At 46.1% G+C, this 16839-nt stretch overlaps 1 protein-coding gene across 1 annotated transcript in view; it reads left to right on the forward strand.

Moving 5' to 3' along the window:
- Positions 1-16839, forward strand: part of IPMK (inositol polyphosphate multikinase) — a 117514-nt gene that overhangs the window by 59634 nt on the left and 41041 nt on the right. The window contains exon 5 of the mRNA XM_086921937.1: positions 2100-2181. Within this exon, the coding sequence (XP_086778063.1) occupies positions 2100-2181 (82 nt within the window). The remainder of the gene's footprint in view (positions 1-2099; positions 2182-16839) is intronic.

A 16839-nucleotide genomic window follows, 5' to 3' on the forward strand; every position in this document is an offset into this window, starting at 1 on the left:
TCCTCACCCTGCACGCTGTGTCCTGCGGGCGTCCAACAGATGCCATCAACGGGCCTATTGGATTTATCTGCTTGCTGTGTGGTCATGCCCCTCGCCTGTTCCCTGCAGGGGTCCAAACGACTGCCATTTGCGGACTTATTTGTATAGACATGCTTTTCGCCTACACCCTGCAGGGGCCTTGCCGCTGCCATCTGTGCTTATCGGATTGACCTTTGTTTATCATATAATCATGCCTTTTTCGCATATGCCCTGCAGGGGCCAGGCAGCCAGCGCCTGCTGATTGTATCAGGACTGATCATTATTTGTCTGTAAATTTTCAATGTTTTTTGCTGTTCACCTGGCGCGCATGGGCTGGGCATGAAGGGTATATGGGGTGCACAAGCCAGGGCACTCTGCAGACTGCCTCCTCGGATAGCTGTAGGTGTCTGTTGTTGGTGCTCTCTCCATCTCGTGGGATTATGGTGGATATCCTTTATCTCCATGCTCCAGAGTTGGTCTCAGTTTGTGTTCTGGACCCTTGGACAGTGGGGTGTCCCTGCAACTTTCGGGTGGTCCCCCGGAGGACCCCCAAAATCCACACATGTTGCACTGTGGATAACGTTTGAATTTTGTTGGTGTATTTTACAAAGTTGTTCCTTGTTTGTTTTTTGCGGTGTTGTGTTATTTTATTTTGTTTTGTGTTGTGTTTAAGTGTTTTATTCTGTAATTACATTGAAGATGCCGAGGAGTGAGGGATGCGCAGGAGTGACTAATGAGGAGTGAGGGATACTGAATGAGGAGGGAGGGATACTGAATGAGGTATGAGGAGCGAGCGAGGGGTGCGGAATAAGGAACCAGGAGTGAGGGATGCAGAATGAAGAACCAGGAGTGAGTGGTGCGGAATGGGGACCAAGAAGTGAGGGATGCGCAGGAGTAAGGGTTGAGGAATGAGTAGTGAGGGATACTGAATGAGGAATGCGGAATGAGTAACCAGGTTTTTTAAATGATCTGTTAGATGTTCAACATTTGATTCAATGCCTGTTAGACTCCCCATTTGGCTCTTGTTTCGATTGTTGTTTTGGGTACTGGTTATTATTCCTGTATATGATTATTGTATAAACTCCCCTTATCTCTCTATGCTCCATCGCATAGGCCATTCCTACTCGTGCACTCAGGTTATATTGAGCTGTTATGTTTGTACTAGTTGATTCAATGCCCATTAGATTCCCCATGTTAGACTAATGTTCTGATTTGTTACCTTTGCCTCAAATTGTAAAGCACTCTAATATCCTTCGGGATCAAGTTTGCGCTATATAAAACTTTATAAATAAATAAATACAATAAATAAATGTTCACCTTTTAGTAGCTCTTTTTTGTGATGGTGTGACGACGCCATTCTGTTTGTAGTTTGGCTGTGCACAATGTTCATCATTTTCCTTATAATGGTTCTGAATCACACTCACCTTCTGGCTCAATCTTCCAGCATTTCTTTTACAGTGTGACTGTCCCTCTTCATAGAGGACCTTTTAGGGATACTTGCAGTGAACTGCTGGCAATTATATATGTTACTGGACATATTATTATGTCTTTTCCAAAATGATCTCTTGATTCTATTTTGGCTCATTATCTCCTCCAACCATAGTTATTTTCCTATGTTTTCCCCTCCGCTTTTATACTCATGGATTCACATCATCTAAACATATCATCTCTGCTTTCTGCTGTTACCTAGTGGGAAGACCATAAAAGTCTGTTCTTATCCCCATTTACTCTGGATCTTTGTTGATGGCATGACATCCTGATCTTTTGAACATTTTTGTCTGGTTAGCTACTGCTGGACACTCATCTTTACTTTCAACCCAACCTTCAAATATACATAAGTGACTAAAGGATCTTGTGCCTATCCTTGAACATATATACGTTTCCCACAATAGATTATGTTGCGGTCTATCACACTTGTTAATGATTCCTACCAGCTCCAAGTAATCAATGATTTTAAGCAATGCCCCAACATCCAGTCAAAATAACTTTGTCAAAGCAAGTATTAAACTTGCAAGGTCAAGTTACAGGTTAAAGTACAGTCTATACAGTCTTTATAACAATTCTCTTTTCCCTTTTATTAGGTTTACCATGCCAATTCAGACAGTTATGAGACGCATAACCAGCACTATGGAAGGAGCTTGACAAAAGAAACTGTGAAGGATGGTAAGAGGAAATAAATTGAATTCTAAAATTCTGATGGGCCTGTTTAAAGATAATTGCAGTTTAGTACACATTGCCTATTGTAATAGTGCTCTGAGTCTTTGCATTCCTTCCTGAGATGTTTATCTTTGCATACTGCTATTGATAATCTTCAAAAATGTGATATCTAATAGAGACTTCTAGCCCCAGATTCCTTACCTTAGAATATTCCCCAGACGCGGACTGATTCTGAAAATGTTTATGCAATAACTTTGCGACACCGTTAGGTGACATCATTGAGCTCCATGTTGGCGTACTCCATGCCACAAGTAACGTGCACGGTGCCTATATAGACGCCACCCCAGCTTTCTGAAGTAAGTTCTTTTTTTTCTGTACCAGTTATTGCTAATTCGTGAAGAGCTACCCCTCAGTCACTTTTTGACTTTTTATTCTCTACTTTTTGTCTACACTGTTTCGAGAATTTATTCTCCAGGTGTGACAAGGATGTCCTTCAAGAAACATACCGTGGATTGGAAGCCATGTGGTGTCTGTCACAGGCAGATGTCTGTGACAGAACCACACTTGGTCTGTCTATGGTGTTTTGAGAGGGACTCGAGGACATGCACCTGACGGCGGTGAGTGAGCGTTACCTCAAGCTCCTCACTGCAGATGACCCTGAAATGTTCATGATCCCGGTGGCGTGGAAGGGAACGTTTACAAAGCTGTACACCGACAGTCATCTTCTCGTTCAAAGTAGTATGGGCAGTCCCACCGCAAGCAGAATTTCAAGAAGTCGAAGATCTACTTTACTGTACCAGTCCAAATCCTTGGATGAGACGCTGGAGCATTGGCACTCAAGGCCTCCCTCCTCGGCGGAGCCAGCGCCAGGGTCGCTACACGCCTCACTGGCTTTCCTGGAGCCAAAGTGGCCCCAGCATATTTGAAAGTATTCTATGAGGCCATGCCCCCCATAATTAGGCGGCTCGAGTACCCCACCCACAACTCCTCCCAACCGGAGCGCTCTCGGACCTCATGGGTTTGGGAGGGGCCTTCACTGTATTGCTGCCAGCTGTTTCATCCTTGGCACTAGTTGGGCCCCTTGGATCCAGTATTGGGTCCTGAGCTGCAGCACTCATAAGATGTAAATGAGTAATCGTTTATTTGTACATGATTAGTTAAAATCTTTACAAAGTTATAAAACATTGGTAAAAATTATTTAGAAAATTCATTTGTGTTCAATCTTATCAGATTGAAAGTTTAGTTAAGATCAGTTAATGATTATCCTTAAAATCTTCCAGTGTTCATCACGCGCTCTTAAGTCTTTTTCCTGCTAAGTCAAAAAACTTTACGACCTGGCAGTTTAATTTGGTGGTGTTGGGGTTGAAACACAGTTTAACAGCCTGCCTGCATGTCTGAATGCCATGTAGTTTGAAGGAGGGTCGTAATAAGTTGTTCCTCAAGTCCTTTAGTTTGGGACAAATGCAAATCGCATGGACAATGTCCTCCTTGCCAGTTTTGCACAGGCGGCACTGCTGTGAAAAGTTTTTTCTCTCCCAGGCTGGTAAATGTGGGAGTACAGGAATTACACCGAGGCGTAGTTTTAAAAACTTTTCTTTGATTTTTATTTTCATACCAATATTGAGGTATGCTTGTGGTTGCGGTCTTCCATAATCACCGAACGTGATTCAGCTTGCGCTCTGTTTGCTAGTGCCTTCTTGTCCTCAATTGCTGAAATGATGTGTGCTGATTTTTTTGCCACTTTTTTGAAGGGCAGGAGGTCTATTGAGGTATCCCAGATGTCAGACAGACCTAGGACTTGAAGTGATTCAAGTAAATAGTCTCTGGCTGAAGATTTATGATGCCGAAGCAGCTCTTCCCATACATTCGCACTTAAAGAGCCAATCTCGACAGTGCAAATCTTATGCCAGCTGGTTACATATGCACTCCGCCTTTCTAGTGTTTGTTTAAGAATGCCAAATTCCAGCCGGATCTGAGCAGGTGAAACGTATCTTGGGAGGTTAAAGATGGCCCTGTATGAGTTGGCTATGACTATGTCCAATAATGCGGCGTCCTTCCCATGAAGGTATTCACTCCCGTATGTAAGGGTCGGCTGTAATTTTGCACGCAAGATCTGGAGGAGAGGGTTAAGCGTTAGATCACGAAGTTTGGCCTTTAACGATTTTATAGCCAAGTAGGTCATGGTTGCCTTCCCTCGTAAGGAGTCTAGTTGTGGTTTAACCACATGCGCGCTGCTTTGATTCTGCTGGAATGCTGACTTTTTAAAAAACCCATTGTTCATGACGAGCTGGGCTCGTCATCAGTGTTTGAGGAGGCTACACCATGACGAGCCCAGCTCGTCATCAGCCTCGAAGGGGTTAAATGTATTTTTTGAGTCCAAAATTACACCCAAGTTCTTGTAAGAAGTTACCAGGTCCAATTTTTCTCCGTTTAAGTGCCAACTAATTCTCCTTTTTTCCTATAATTCACAGCCATAACCTTTGATTTATTGAAATTTATTTGCAGGGCATTCTTTACTGAAAAGGTGTGAGCTACATTCAGGAGATGCTGGAGGCCCGTGGGTGTCCGACTTATCAGCACCAAGTCGTCCGCGTATAGCAAGTTGGAAAGGGTAATTTTCCCTAGTTTAGGTGCATGATTAGGGCATTTGTCAACTTCCCCTGGTAGATCAGCAAGGAAAAGATTAAATAAAATTGGCGCTAATACACACCGCTGTTTTAACCCTTTTGTTGTCCGGATGGGTTTAGAGAGATGTGTGCCTGCTCCTAGTTTGACTTTGATCCTGGTGTTTGAGTGGAGTAGTATTAGCACATCCAGGAGGTGTTTGGGTATTCCCCAGTTGTCCAATGTCTGCCAAAGTTTGTTGCGATCTACATGGTCGAATGCGGCAGTGTAGTCAATGAACGAGAGATATAGAGGTGTTTTAATCTCTTTTGCTGCTCCTATCGGCAAGGTTAGTACCATGTTGTTGGTTGTGGTCCCTTGACCCCTGCAGAACCCCGTTTGATTAATCGGGATTACAGAATTTTCAGATGCCCATAACGTTAGCGCCTCCAGGATGGTTCCTGCAAAATACTTGGCCTTCACGTCTATGAGGGCAATAAGTCGGTAGTTGTTTGGATGTTTCTTACTTCCAAGTTTGAAAATTGGGCTGATAACTGACCTGTGCCAGGACTCAGGACGAGTCTGGGTATTCCTTAAGCTGTTGAATATTGTTGTTAGTGATACTCCCCAAAATTCCGCGTCCGATTTATACAACATTGGTGGAATGCCGTTTGGTCCAGAGGCTCCTGTAGGTCTCCCCCTTGCTATTTGCCTTTTGATGTCAGCTGGCACAGTCATCTGTCGTCCAGACTCAATGTACTGAGAAGAACTTGCATCCAGAACTAGTTTGTCAAGTTTAGTTAGGAGCATAGCCCCAGTCTCGCATGTTTCTTGAGTCCTTGTTGCCGTATAGCAATTGTCTGTTTCTTTTGTTTTAGCCCTCATAACTTCTATGCTGTTTTTTTTGTTGTTACCGCGTCTTCAGGACTATCCTCATTAACCCCTTCCACACTCATGACGAGCTGGGCTCGTCATGGTGTAGCCTCCTCATACACTGATGACGAGCCCAGCTCGTCATAAAACAATGAAAATAGCGAATACCCAGCACAGGAGGGGAATTGCCTTAGCAGCCATGGAGTTAATAAAGTGCTTAAGTAGATATTTTGTCCATACCTACTCTGATATGTTTGAATTTAGGCCGATATGTTCTGGATTCTTTGTTCTTTTAATCATTTGCCTGAACCTAGAGCTATTTTTCCGCTTTCCTTCATAAAGAAGTGTTGCCCATAGGTAGTCATTTCCTTGCTTCTGTTTTTCCCATTTCTTCAGTTTTAGCAGTTTTTTGCTTTCCGTAAGACAATTTGCAAGTCGTGATTTGTTGGATCCTTTCGCATCTACCTCAATGTTTGGTTTATTAACTGTTTTTGCGTTTTCATTTCTGGGGTAAGTTGTATTTTACAGCCTGATTCATGAAGCAAAATTGCGCCCGCAATAGCTGCGAAAATGCTATCGCGGGCGCAATTCCCATAATCTGAATTCACCATCAAAAAAGCGAATTCGCAAACACAGATTTGCGAAATCGCGAAAATAATCGCAGAATGCCAGCAGGATACCAATTGCGAATCGGAAATAGCGAGAAAGCAAGGATTCTGCGAAAATAATTGCGAAATCGCACATTACTCGCAATCGGTATTCATGAAAAATCGCTATTAGCGAAAAAGCCAAAAATCGGATTTTGCGAGGCGCAAATTAAGGACAACCCAAAGCAGGTGATAACCATCAAACCCATAGGAATTTTTTTTTTGAAAAACCGTTGGCCAATCAGTAACTGGTGCAGGCCTGACCAAACACACTTCAGGGGAAGCAGCATCAGCAGAAGGAGTCTCACAATGCCAGGAATGTACATGGTGGTCAGGCGGCGAAGGCTACAGCGAGCAGCAAGGAGGAGACGCAGAATCCAGGAGAGGATATTCCGCCAGCGGGTCACCCTGCTGGGCCTGACCAGAGGGCATATATACGCAAAGTACCGGCTGAATGGGGCTATGATCATCAAGCTTATACAGGACCTTGAACCCCTGATGCAGCACCCAACAAGGCGGACCAATGTCGTCCCAACACATGTCCAGGTATTGTGTAGCCTGCACCTCCTGGCCTCTGGGAGCTTCCAGGGGATAGGTGTGGTAGCTGGGGGGATATCCCAGCCCACCATGTCCCGCTGCCTACGTAGTTTCCTTGACGCAATGCTGACCCAGCTACACCACCACATCAAATTTCCCACCAGCCAACAGAAATTGGATGAGACCAAGCTACAATTCTACAATGTTGCCCGTTTCCCACACGTGATAGGATGCATTGACTGTACCCACGTCCACATCTGCCCACCTGCTGCAACGGAGTACATGTACCGCAATCGCAAGTCCTACCACTCCCTCAACATCCAGATGGTCTGCAATGCAAAGACATACATCACCGACATAGTGGCACAGTACCCGGGGAGTACACATGACTCATTCATATTCCGGCACAGCGGCCTCCACACACGACTGGTCAGGGGAGACTTCGGGGAAGGACACCTACTCGGTAAGTACACTTTGCCCACAATGTCACATTGCGAATGACTAGCTGCGCTGCACAAGCACTCACCCTCTGCTCCTCTCATTCAGGTGACAGTGGGTACGCCCTGCGTGAATACCTCCTCACCCCATACCTCAACCCTGCTACACCACAGCAACGGCGTTACAACGTATCACACATACGCACAAGGAATTGCATAGAGAGAACTTTTGGCCTACTGAAGAGCAGATTCTGCATACTTCACAAGACAGGTGGGGCCATGTACTACAGTCCTGAAGTGTGCTGCCGCATTGTGGCTGTGTGTGCTATCCTACACAACATTGCTACCAAGCACCGGATACCTGTCGACATCTCTGGCAGTGAATCGGAAGGGGAGGACCGGCCACCTGCACATGCGCGCCATGCACGCGGGGAGAACCCAGCTGAAGGCCATAGACGTCGCAACCACATCACACTGAACAGTTTCTAGTGCACCCTCTACCCTCACCCCACAAATCACAAACGCATGCAAAATGTAATGACACAACGCCAATGTGTGCTGCAAAATTAAATATTATTGTTTCATTCACAATAATGGTACCAGTTTAAATGTTTTCATTGCTAACAGTATTTCAGCATACTGCTGTGTGAAAGGACAGGGCAGGCTTATACTCAGCCTGTGCCTGTAATAGTCCTATGAAGTCATGTGCGCCTCCTGCGCGTACCACCCAAGCACCTCTGCGGCTCATCCTCATCCAAGGCACGTGTACCTGCAGTGGGCCTGGTGCTGCGCCTGAGTGCTCCTACTTGTGAGGCAGAGTGGCTGCTCACGCTCGATGTCCCCTCACTGACATCATCACCCCCAACAGTGGCAGGTAGAGCAGGGTGTAGTGCTGTCACGGCAGTGGTCAGGTGCTCAAGCACCCTGGCCACATCCTCGCAGCACTGGATGAGCTGCTGCTGCTGCGCAAGGGACCGCCGCGATAACTGTGAGGTGGCATTGCCTATAACATAATTTGACCTGGTGTATGCCGTCAGCCGTGTCAATAGCTGGCGGTGGCGGCGGCGTGCTGCGTTGCGCTGCGATGTAATTGCAGCAGTGTTGGCCTCCATGGTTGCAGTCATGCGGGCCATTCCCTCCCCCACACCTGCCATGGCTGCCGTCATGCGGTCCATCCGGTCCCCCACTCCTGCAACATTGCGCCCAATGTTGTACAGCTGTATGGCACCTTGGCGGCGTGCCTGCAGCTGATGTATACGGAGCATGTGTCGTTCCACGCTCATTCTCGGCAGCCGCTGTCCATTCCCCCTCCTGCTGATAGGTGCATTGGTCTGCAGGCGAGACCTGCCACGCCTGCTCTGCTGCCCTGACACAGTGGGTGGCCGCTGTGTTGCCGCTTTTGCGGGCCCTGATGTTGAAGCACCAGCTGCTGGTGGTGTCACGGTAGGCGTTGCTGGTGCGGCAGGGGCTGGAGGCACACTGGTAGAGGGCCTGGCTGCGGGAGTAGTAGCAGCGGCAGAGGCAGGGGGCACACTAGTAGTGGGCCTGGCTGCGGGAGTAGTAGCAGCGGCAGAGGCAGGGGGCACACCTGTAGTGGGCCTGGCTGCAGGAGTTGTTGCTGCGGCAGGGGCTGGTGGCTGTGTATGTGGCGGCACCTCCTCCTCATCCTGTGCCTCCTCATCTATTTGGTTTTTAAATATTGTTCTAGGCTTAGGACCGTTGTTTTGTTAGAAATACTTGATACCCATGGTCCCAAGCCATTAAGTGGGTCCCCCTTGTTTTATTAAAAAACTTGAGCGCAATCGCTGGATTGCAGGGGTTTCTTCGTAAACCTTACACCTCGTTTTCCGAGGAAGGCCATCCTAGTGTCTTCAGTACTAGTAATCCTATTTTCTTGTAATCTATATCTCTTAAATCCTTTCCCAGTAAGTAATGTCAACCCATGTCCCGCTCTACACTGCGGATTATATAAAACATTTATGCTCTAAACCGTCTCTACTATCTGAGACTCCAGATGTCCCGTCCTCTGCTAGTAGCTCCTTACCTGACCAACTCGAAAAACTAAGGAAGAAACAGGTCCGCCTACAATTAATGGTGCTCATGCTGACAGATTATTTAAAAGCAGAGGTCATTCCCTTAGGCCTCCAGGTTCGTAACATCCCGGGTATCTTTACTGATAATCCCAAGTACACCACAAATTTTAGTTACATTGGAACCACGTGCTCTAGGCACTGGCTCGCATTAGGAATCGATATTGCTACAGAGACATTAGAAGCTCTGGAAAAAGAAATAGCGGAGGTCCTCAAACAAATAAACAACACTGACCCCACTGAGGAATGTAAAAAATTACTTGAGCGAATAGACAAAACTGTAGCCGAATTCTATAGAATCGAGCAAAACAAGAAGTCAAACAAAATAAAGAAAGATATAAAATCTTACAATACAGAAAACACTTACCCCTATTTGCAGAAAGATTTTTATATCAACAAACCTCAATTCAACCCCAACACCAGACCTTGGGGCAGATATAATAAGCGACAGAATTTGGTAGGCTTCTCGGATACATCAGGAGAATCCTCAGACAGCTCAGACCCTGGAGAGGGTGGAAGTAATCTAAGACGAGGAGGTGGGGCACAAACTAAATTTTTATCCCGGGGCCAACCGAACACCCCCCAACGAGGGAGAGTGAAGAAACCACAGCGTTGGTTCAACGCACCCGGCGAGCGAAAGACCCGCAACAATTTCTACCAATGGTAGAATATGCGAGTAATCCTGAACCACCAGTGGAGGTAATCCCTATTTTCAACTTATCTCAACATAATTTGCTTGAACCTGAATTAGAGCTCCTTAAAAAAGGTCTCTCTTTCGTACCAACTGTTCGTCCAAACTTCATGGACCTACAAGCTGAACTTCTAAAATTCTTTAGACTAATTCGCCTTAAAGCTTTTTTTCAGCTGCACCCCTCACCCGCAAGCAGCTCGAATACTCCATTCCGCCCCCCCTCGACCTTTTTACCCACTGCCAGCATGATTCCCTCAGAAGTAGTGACTTTTGAGAAATTGGTCATAAATGACCTGGCTGAACTAGAGAAAAAGAAACTCTATATACCATATAATATCTCGAAACTAGAGAGAGAAGCAATTGACACACTGAAAACAAATTCTTCACTCGTAATTAAGAGTGCAGATAAGGGCGGTGGGATTGTCCTCCAGGATATCGAATCCTACAAGGCGGAAGTCCTTAGACAACTCGGAAACACTGATCATTATCAACGTCTTCCGGGGAACCCGACCAAAGAGATTCAAGCCACCATCCTGGAACTTACCAATAATGCTAGGACCGAAGGATTCCTTAGCAAAAAGGAACACTGCTTTCTGAATACAAAAAGCCCTCGCATACCGGTAATCTATACCCTACCGAAAGTTCACAACAACATTGACAAACCGCCCGGCAGACCAATCGTGTCTGCATGCGGTTCTATTTTGGAACCTTTGGGTGCATACGTGGATTTTTTTTATTAAAGAATTTGTGCCCAATACTATTTGCTATGTTAGGGACAGCATGGCAATGATAAATCTGATAGAACACTATCCCTTTGATCCCACCATCAATACATTGTGTACTTTAGATGTAGAATCCCTCTACACTAATATTCCTCAGACAGCTGCTCTACTAGTGATTCAGAGAATTCTAGACACCCGACCACGCCCCCACAGGGTCCCAAGTTTTTTCATTCTCCAACTACTAGAATTGTGCCTTTCAAGGAATTTTTTCTTGTTTGAGGGTACTTTTTACCAACAGATCAAGGGGACCTCCATGGGGGCTATTTTTGCCCCCAACCTAGCCATTCTATTTATGGATGCGCTGGAAACTGGTGTTATCCTACATGACAGTAATCCATTCTTTGCAGGAATTTCCCTGTGGCGTCGTTATATAGACGACATTTTTCTTGTTTGGAATCATGACACTAACACACTGAACCTGTTTCTTCATTGGTTGAATAATAATTGTGCGGATCTAACCTTTACCTTGACCCATGACAAATCCCAAATAGCCTTTCTTGATTTGACAATTTACAGTCAGGAGGGCGAATTACTAACGCGCCTATACAGAAAGCCAACGGAGCGGAACACTCTGCTCAGCTACAATAGCTGCCACCCCCGAGCACTGAAAGATTCCTTACCTTATTCCCAGTTCTTACGAATAAGACGGAATTGCTCGAATAAAAAGGACTATTTCAAGGAAGCTACTATTTTATCCAATAAACTCAAAATGCGTGGCTACCCAAGAAGAATAGTCAAGGCTGCCTCTAAAAGGGCGTAGTATTGTCCACGTGAAGTCCTACTCACACCTAAGCCAAAAGACAATAAAGACAGAATAGCCTGTGTAACTACATTCTGCCCCGTATCCAACAAAATCAGAAAATCTATCCTGAAACATTGGTCTACCATAAATGCGGGAACTCTTAATTTAGAGAAACCCCTTTTCGCATTTCGGAAAAATAAAAACCTGAAAGATCACCTTGTGAGGGCAGCTCTACCGGCCCCTACCCCCCGGACTACTCTTGATTCCAACTGGGGTTTACCACCATTACAAGGCCATGTGAAATGCGGGCACTGCATTGTGTGTGAGTTTACAATTGAAACAAAAAATATCAGTCACAATGGTGTAAATTTTGAGATGAAATCCTTCACAAATTGTAATTCCTGTAATGTTATTTATGCGATTTTTCTGCCCCTGCAAGAAAATGTATATAGGTCAGACAAGTCAAAAGGCCAAGACACGGATCAGTCAGCATCGGAGTAGAATCAGATGTAACACGCCCAATGCTCCCATGGTGGAACACTTCACAGAGATGAATCGCACAGCGGATGACATCCTGTGGACCATTCTCAAAACCATCAAACTCCCACAAAGAGGTGGGAATCTGTCCCAAATAATGAACAGAGAGGAACTCAAGTCCATTATCCAATTTAACACCATCAGGAATGGCTTGAACAGAAGCGAGGACTGGACAAACCTGTTATGAACTTAATTCACCCTCTGGCATTTTTTCTTGAGCTTACATTCTAGAAGGTTGAAGTTGTTTGAAAAACATATTTTCAAGTTGTTTTGTAAAATGGTTTTACTTGTCAAACACTAACCTAGTTGTCCCGTAAGCATAAATTGTATAGAATAATTATGCCTTGCCAGTGACATTCTGATCAATATGAATTGTCTCACTGTCACCCCTAAGCATGAATTCACTGCGCCGACCCCAGCCCCATCACTCCATCACCACTCCAATATGGCCACCGGAATTACCCCGGGATCACATGACCGCCATGACTGTTTTGGGCTAACCCTTGGCTACACCATCCCAAAAGGAAATAACCTGGATATTGCTAAACCCTAACTATATCACAATAAAGGTGTCCTGGTAATGACGCTTTGTATTGGATGTCATAACCAATCCTTTTAAAACCCACTGAGGCGCCACCAGTCCCATCACCTCCCCGCTCCAAGATGGCCGCCGCAATCACCCCGCGATCACATGACCCTAGTCACGTGTGCGCATTGGTTTAAACCTCGCTTCCACGCTTTCCCAACAAGAAGCAACCTTGCTAGTGTGGAACCGCTGTATCGGCAGCTAATTAGCTCCTTGAGGTAAGAACAACCCCTTGCCAGCCCATTATTTCCCAGGATTGCGCTGTGACCACGGCCGCATTCTAAACCCCATTCTTATCACCCACAGCGGATCGTTTATTTTACTGACCGCCGCCACAGAAAGAATATTGTTTCTTCAAGGTGAGAACGCCAATACTGAGGCGCTCACCCTTTCCCCTTAGCGGATCATCGAATCCCCTGGACCGCCTGGTTGCATTCTTTTACGAAGGTGAGAATGCTCCCACCCATGACCCCCCGCATTTTGTTGATAGTTTGGCCAGGATACCAGCACTAATAATCTCCATCCGATTACTGCCCATAGATACAGAGAACAAACTAAACGGAGTTCGCATATTGGGCGACTCACATCCTTATCTTCACAACCACCTCTGTTTCAAATCGGTAAGAGTCGAAATTACTTTAGTCCTGCCTCTGTCACCGTCTCGCTTGATAAATTAACATTGAGCACATCTTTCCCAGGTTCCAGAAGTACCTGTCCTGCGCTTGAGTAGCCCCATTTTGAGCAGCCCTTGCCAATACCACTGAACTTGCCCTCCAGCCCAGGGTATGCAATCATGTTTTACCATTAAAACAGAGTATATTCACGTCGGAGCATAATTCTTGCACCCTCCACTTGCCGCACTACTCTGTGATAACTCTGAAATTCCTTTAGCAGATAGACACACCCGCTGTCATCTCGCCACGCTCACTGAAATGACAGTTTTTTCACAAAATAGGCACAGCCTAGTCACAAGACTATGTCGAATTTTTCCCAATTTTAACCAGCAACGACCAAAACACCAGTCACTGCACTGCGATTCCGAATTGCATGGAAGTAAGAGTCCGACTTGGTTGACATTTTTCTAAACGCTTAGGAGTAATTTAAAAACTTCTTTCCTGTTTGTTTCTCCCCTGTTTCTCTTTACAGGTATATTGTTTCATGTAAATTCCAGGCAACTATTAAGTCCTGATGATGATCCCATTATTTTGAGCACGGGATCGAAACGCCGTCGACTTTTATTTGTAGACATTCAGTTGTTTCATTATTATTTTGTACATGTATGCTCTACCCCAGGGAATACTGCTAATTTAAATTCCTAAGCAGTACCAGGCTTTTTGCTCACACTTTTCTTTTGCCTGATGTATACTGTCTTTTCTCTTGCACCCTTTCTCACAACCTTTTTTCTACTCTGAGTACGGCACAGGCTTGTGCCTTACTTCAAACACTGAATGTTTGTTGTTATATTGTAACATATAAATTGACCTTGTGTCATATATTTTTCAAATAAATTCTTTGCCCGGCTGGGTATAAGAAAACTGCATATATTGTCCGATTGTGGCCTTTATATTACTGGTTTTTAAATATTGTTCTAGGCTTAGGACCGTTGTTTTGTTAGAAATCCTCATCTATTTGCAGCCTCTCGCTGTCGCTGCTGTCTGCACCACCTGTGAGGGGAAGTGGACGTTCATTAGTTGCATGTATCTGTCACACGTGCAGTTGCTACATGCATGCTGGGTGACATTCCCTGACTGGCTATGGCTTTGTGTACTTTGGAACCTGTCTGGCTGCATTGTGGTACTTCTACATTGTGGCCACACTACATGTCCCACAATGCCTCAGGGCATTACCTGATGTGCAATAATGGCATGACTATGGAACATTATGGGAGGCTATATGGTCATGGACATTCATAGGGGACAGGGTCGCAGGCGCATGCCACTTACCTTGGATGTCTTGGGTGGGGCGAGATGACTCCAGACGAGTCACTCCGATGCACGCCTCCGTCTCCAGCGTGTCTTCTACTTGGTCCTCCAAGGCTGTGTTTGGAGGGACTGTAGGTCCTCCCCCTCCAGTGCCCGATGCCTCTCCAAGCCGCTCAGCCACCTTCTCTTTGGCACGACCTCGGAGGTCGTACCAGCGTTTTTTGAGTTCGTCCAGTGACCTATCAGCCACACCCACAGAGTTCACCGTGGACGCTATACCCTGCCAGATCCTGCGTTTTTCCTCCTCCGGCACCCTCCTAGAGTCCTTCCCAAACAGTTTGGAGTGGTTGGCCACCACCCCTTCTATTAAATGCTCCAGCTCCTGCTCGGAGAATTTTAACTTTCTCTTCCGCCCTGTGGTGTTGCTGGGCCCAGGAACTGCATCCTCAGACATTGCAGCACTGTAGTTTCAGAGTAGAAATCCAAACAGAATTGCAGGAGCTCTCCCAGTTGCTGACTCGAGGTCTGCCTCACTGTGGTGAATGGGGGTGGGAACTGGCTGCTTCCTGGTTGTGATGTCATCACTGTGCTCGAAATGCGACGTCCCGTTTTCCCGATCTCGCGATTTTGCGATCTCGCAATTAGCGATATCGCTATTTGTGATATCGCTATTTGTGATATCGCTATTTGCGATATTGCAATCCCGACACGGATGTAGCCAAGTTTCTTGGAGCAGTAGCAGGTTAAATGAGTTCAGATATTGTAGGAACTCTGGGTCGTTACTTTTACTGGCTAGGCCATTGATGTTCCAGGAGCAAACGCTGATTTCTGTGGTCTTTTCTAAGGGATTAACAATGTCTTTTCACCCTTGTCAATTTGCGCCATTTGTTATATTGATTGTTCGTTGAATTGACTTCCAATTAAGGAGAGTGTCTGGCGAAATGTGGCTACTATGCCTTTGATCTTGTTCAGGTAGGAATGTTTTTGTATCTTGGGGGTACGCCCTTAGGGAATTACTCCTAGCTCCCTTTAGTACTGAGTTGGTATTTTTTTCGCGCCGAAGGCCTAATGAAGGGTAAAAAAGGAATCGGATAGCGAGCGCTCATACAACGTGAATTTCCTCAGTGCCCTCTCTGGTGCCAATGCTCCCGGTTAGTCCGACTGCCCATGACAACCCAAAACCATCGTCCTTCCTGACTCCGAAACTGAGCCTGATGATTATCATCCTTAACTGGTTCTGGCACTGACCGGTGTCCTGCCATGTGAGTAGGAGCCAGTGCCTTTTTCTTCTGACAGGCTTGGGGAGAGAGACGAATGGGAGGAGTCTGAGGACCCTTATGGATACCAGCATCCCCTAGATAACACAGAGGACAACCGGTATGAGGAACTGGTGGATGCCAGAGGGTTAGATGCGTCACCAGACACTGGCTTGGTCTCTCCCCCTACCATGACTACGTATGAGGATGCCTCTTTCACTATGGAAGTGCAGGGCAACTGAGGTTTTAGACCTTCAGCTACCCTCCGTGGCAGAGGTGTTTCAGTTGGAAATTCCCCCTCCGAACCTTTACTCCCATTTAATAAAGACCTTACCGATGTCCTCCTTGGGACCTGGCCCAAGGCCTGCAAAGGGACTCCTGTGCACAGGACAAATGCCTGACAGCAGCGACACAGCGAAGTTCACAATCAGATGTGGACTAGATATGAACGACTTGCTGGGCAGAGTGATTTCATTCCTAGTTGCCCTTAGGTGCGACGCCTAGCTGAGAGCCACTGGTTTTTCGCTGAATGTCCAAGCTTCGCTCATGGACATGCCCTTTAATGGCTGTCACCTTTTTGGTGAGAAGTTGGACTCTTCGCTGGAGTGCTTCAAGGATATCAGAGCTACGAATAGGTCCTTGGGCCTATTAATGGACCCTCACCAACCCCAGTCCACTTTTCACCCCTTTTGTGGCAACAAAAGGTTCTCTCAGCCGCATCCATTGCCATCTAACCACCAGGGCCAACAGGCTTCCCAATCTTTTCGCTGCTGAGGATGCGGTTCCCTCAGACTTTGTGGGGCCACCAGCTATCGGTCAATCCAGTCCACCACCTCTCAGGCTGTTGTAGCCTCCAAAACCCTTTAGTTTGCCCTTATACCAACATGGGCACCCAGTGGGAGGCAGGATTAACCATCATCTGCACTACTGGAAGTCGATAATATCTGACAAATGGGTTGT

Source organism: Lissotriton vulgaris, chromosome 5 (assembly GCF_964263255.1).
Source record: "Lissotriton vulgaris chromosome 5, aLisVul1.2, whole genome shotgun sequence".
Taxonomy (NCBI): Eukaryota; Metazoa; Chordata; class Amphibia; order Caudata; family Salamandridae; genus Lissotriton; species Lissotriton vulgaris.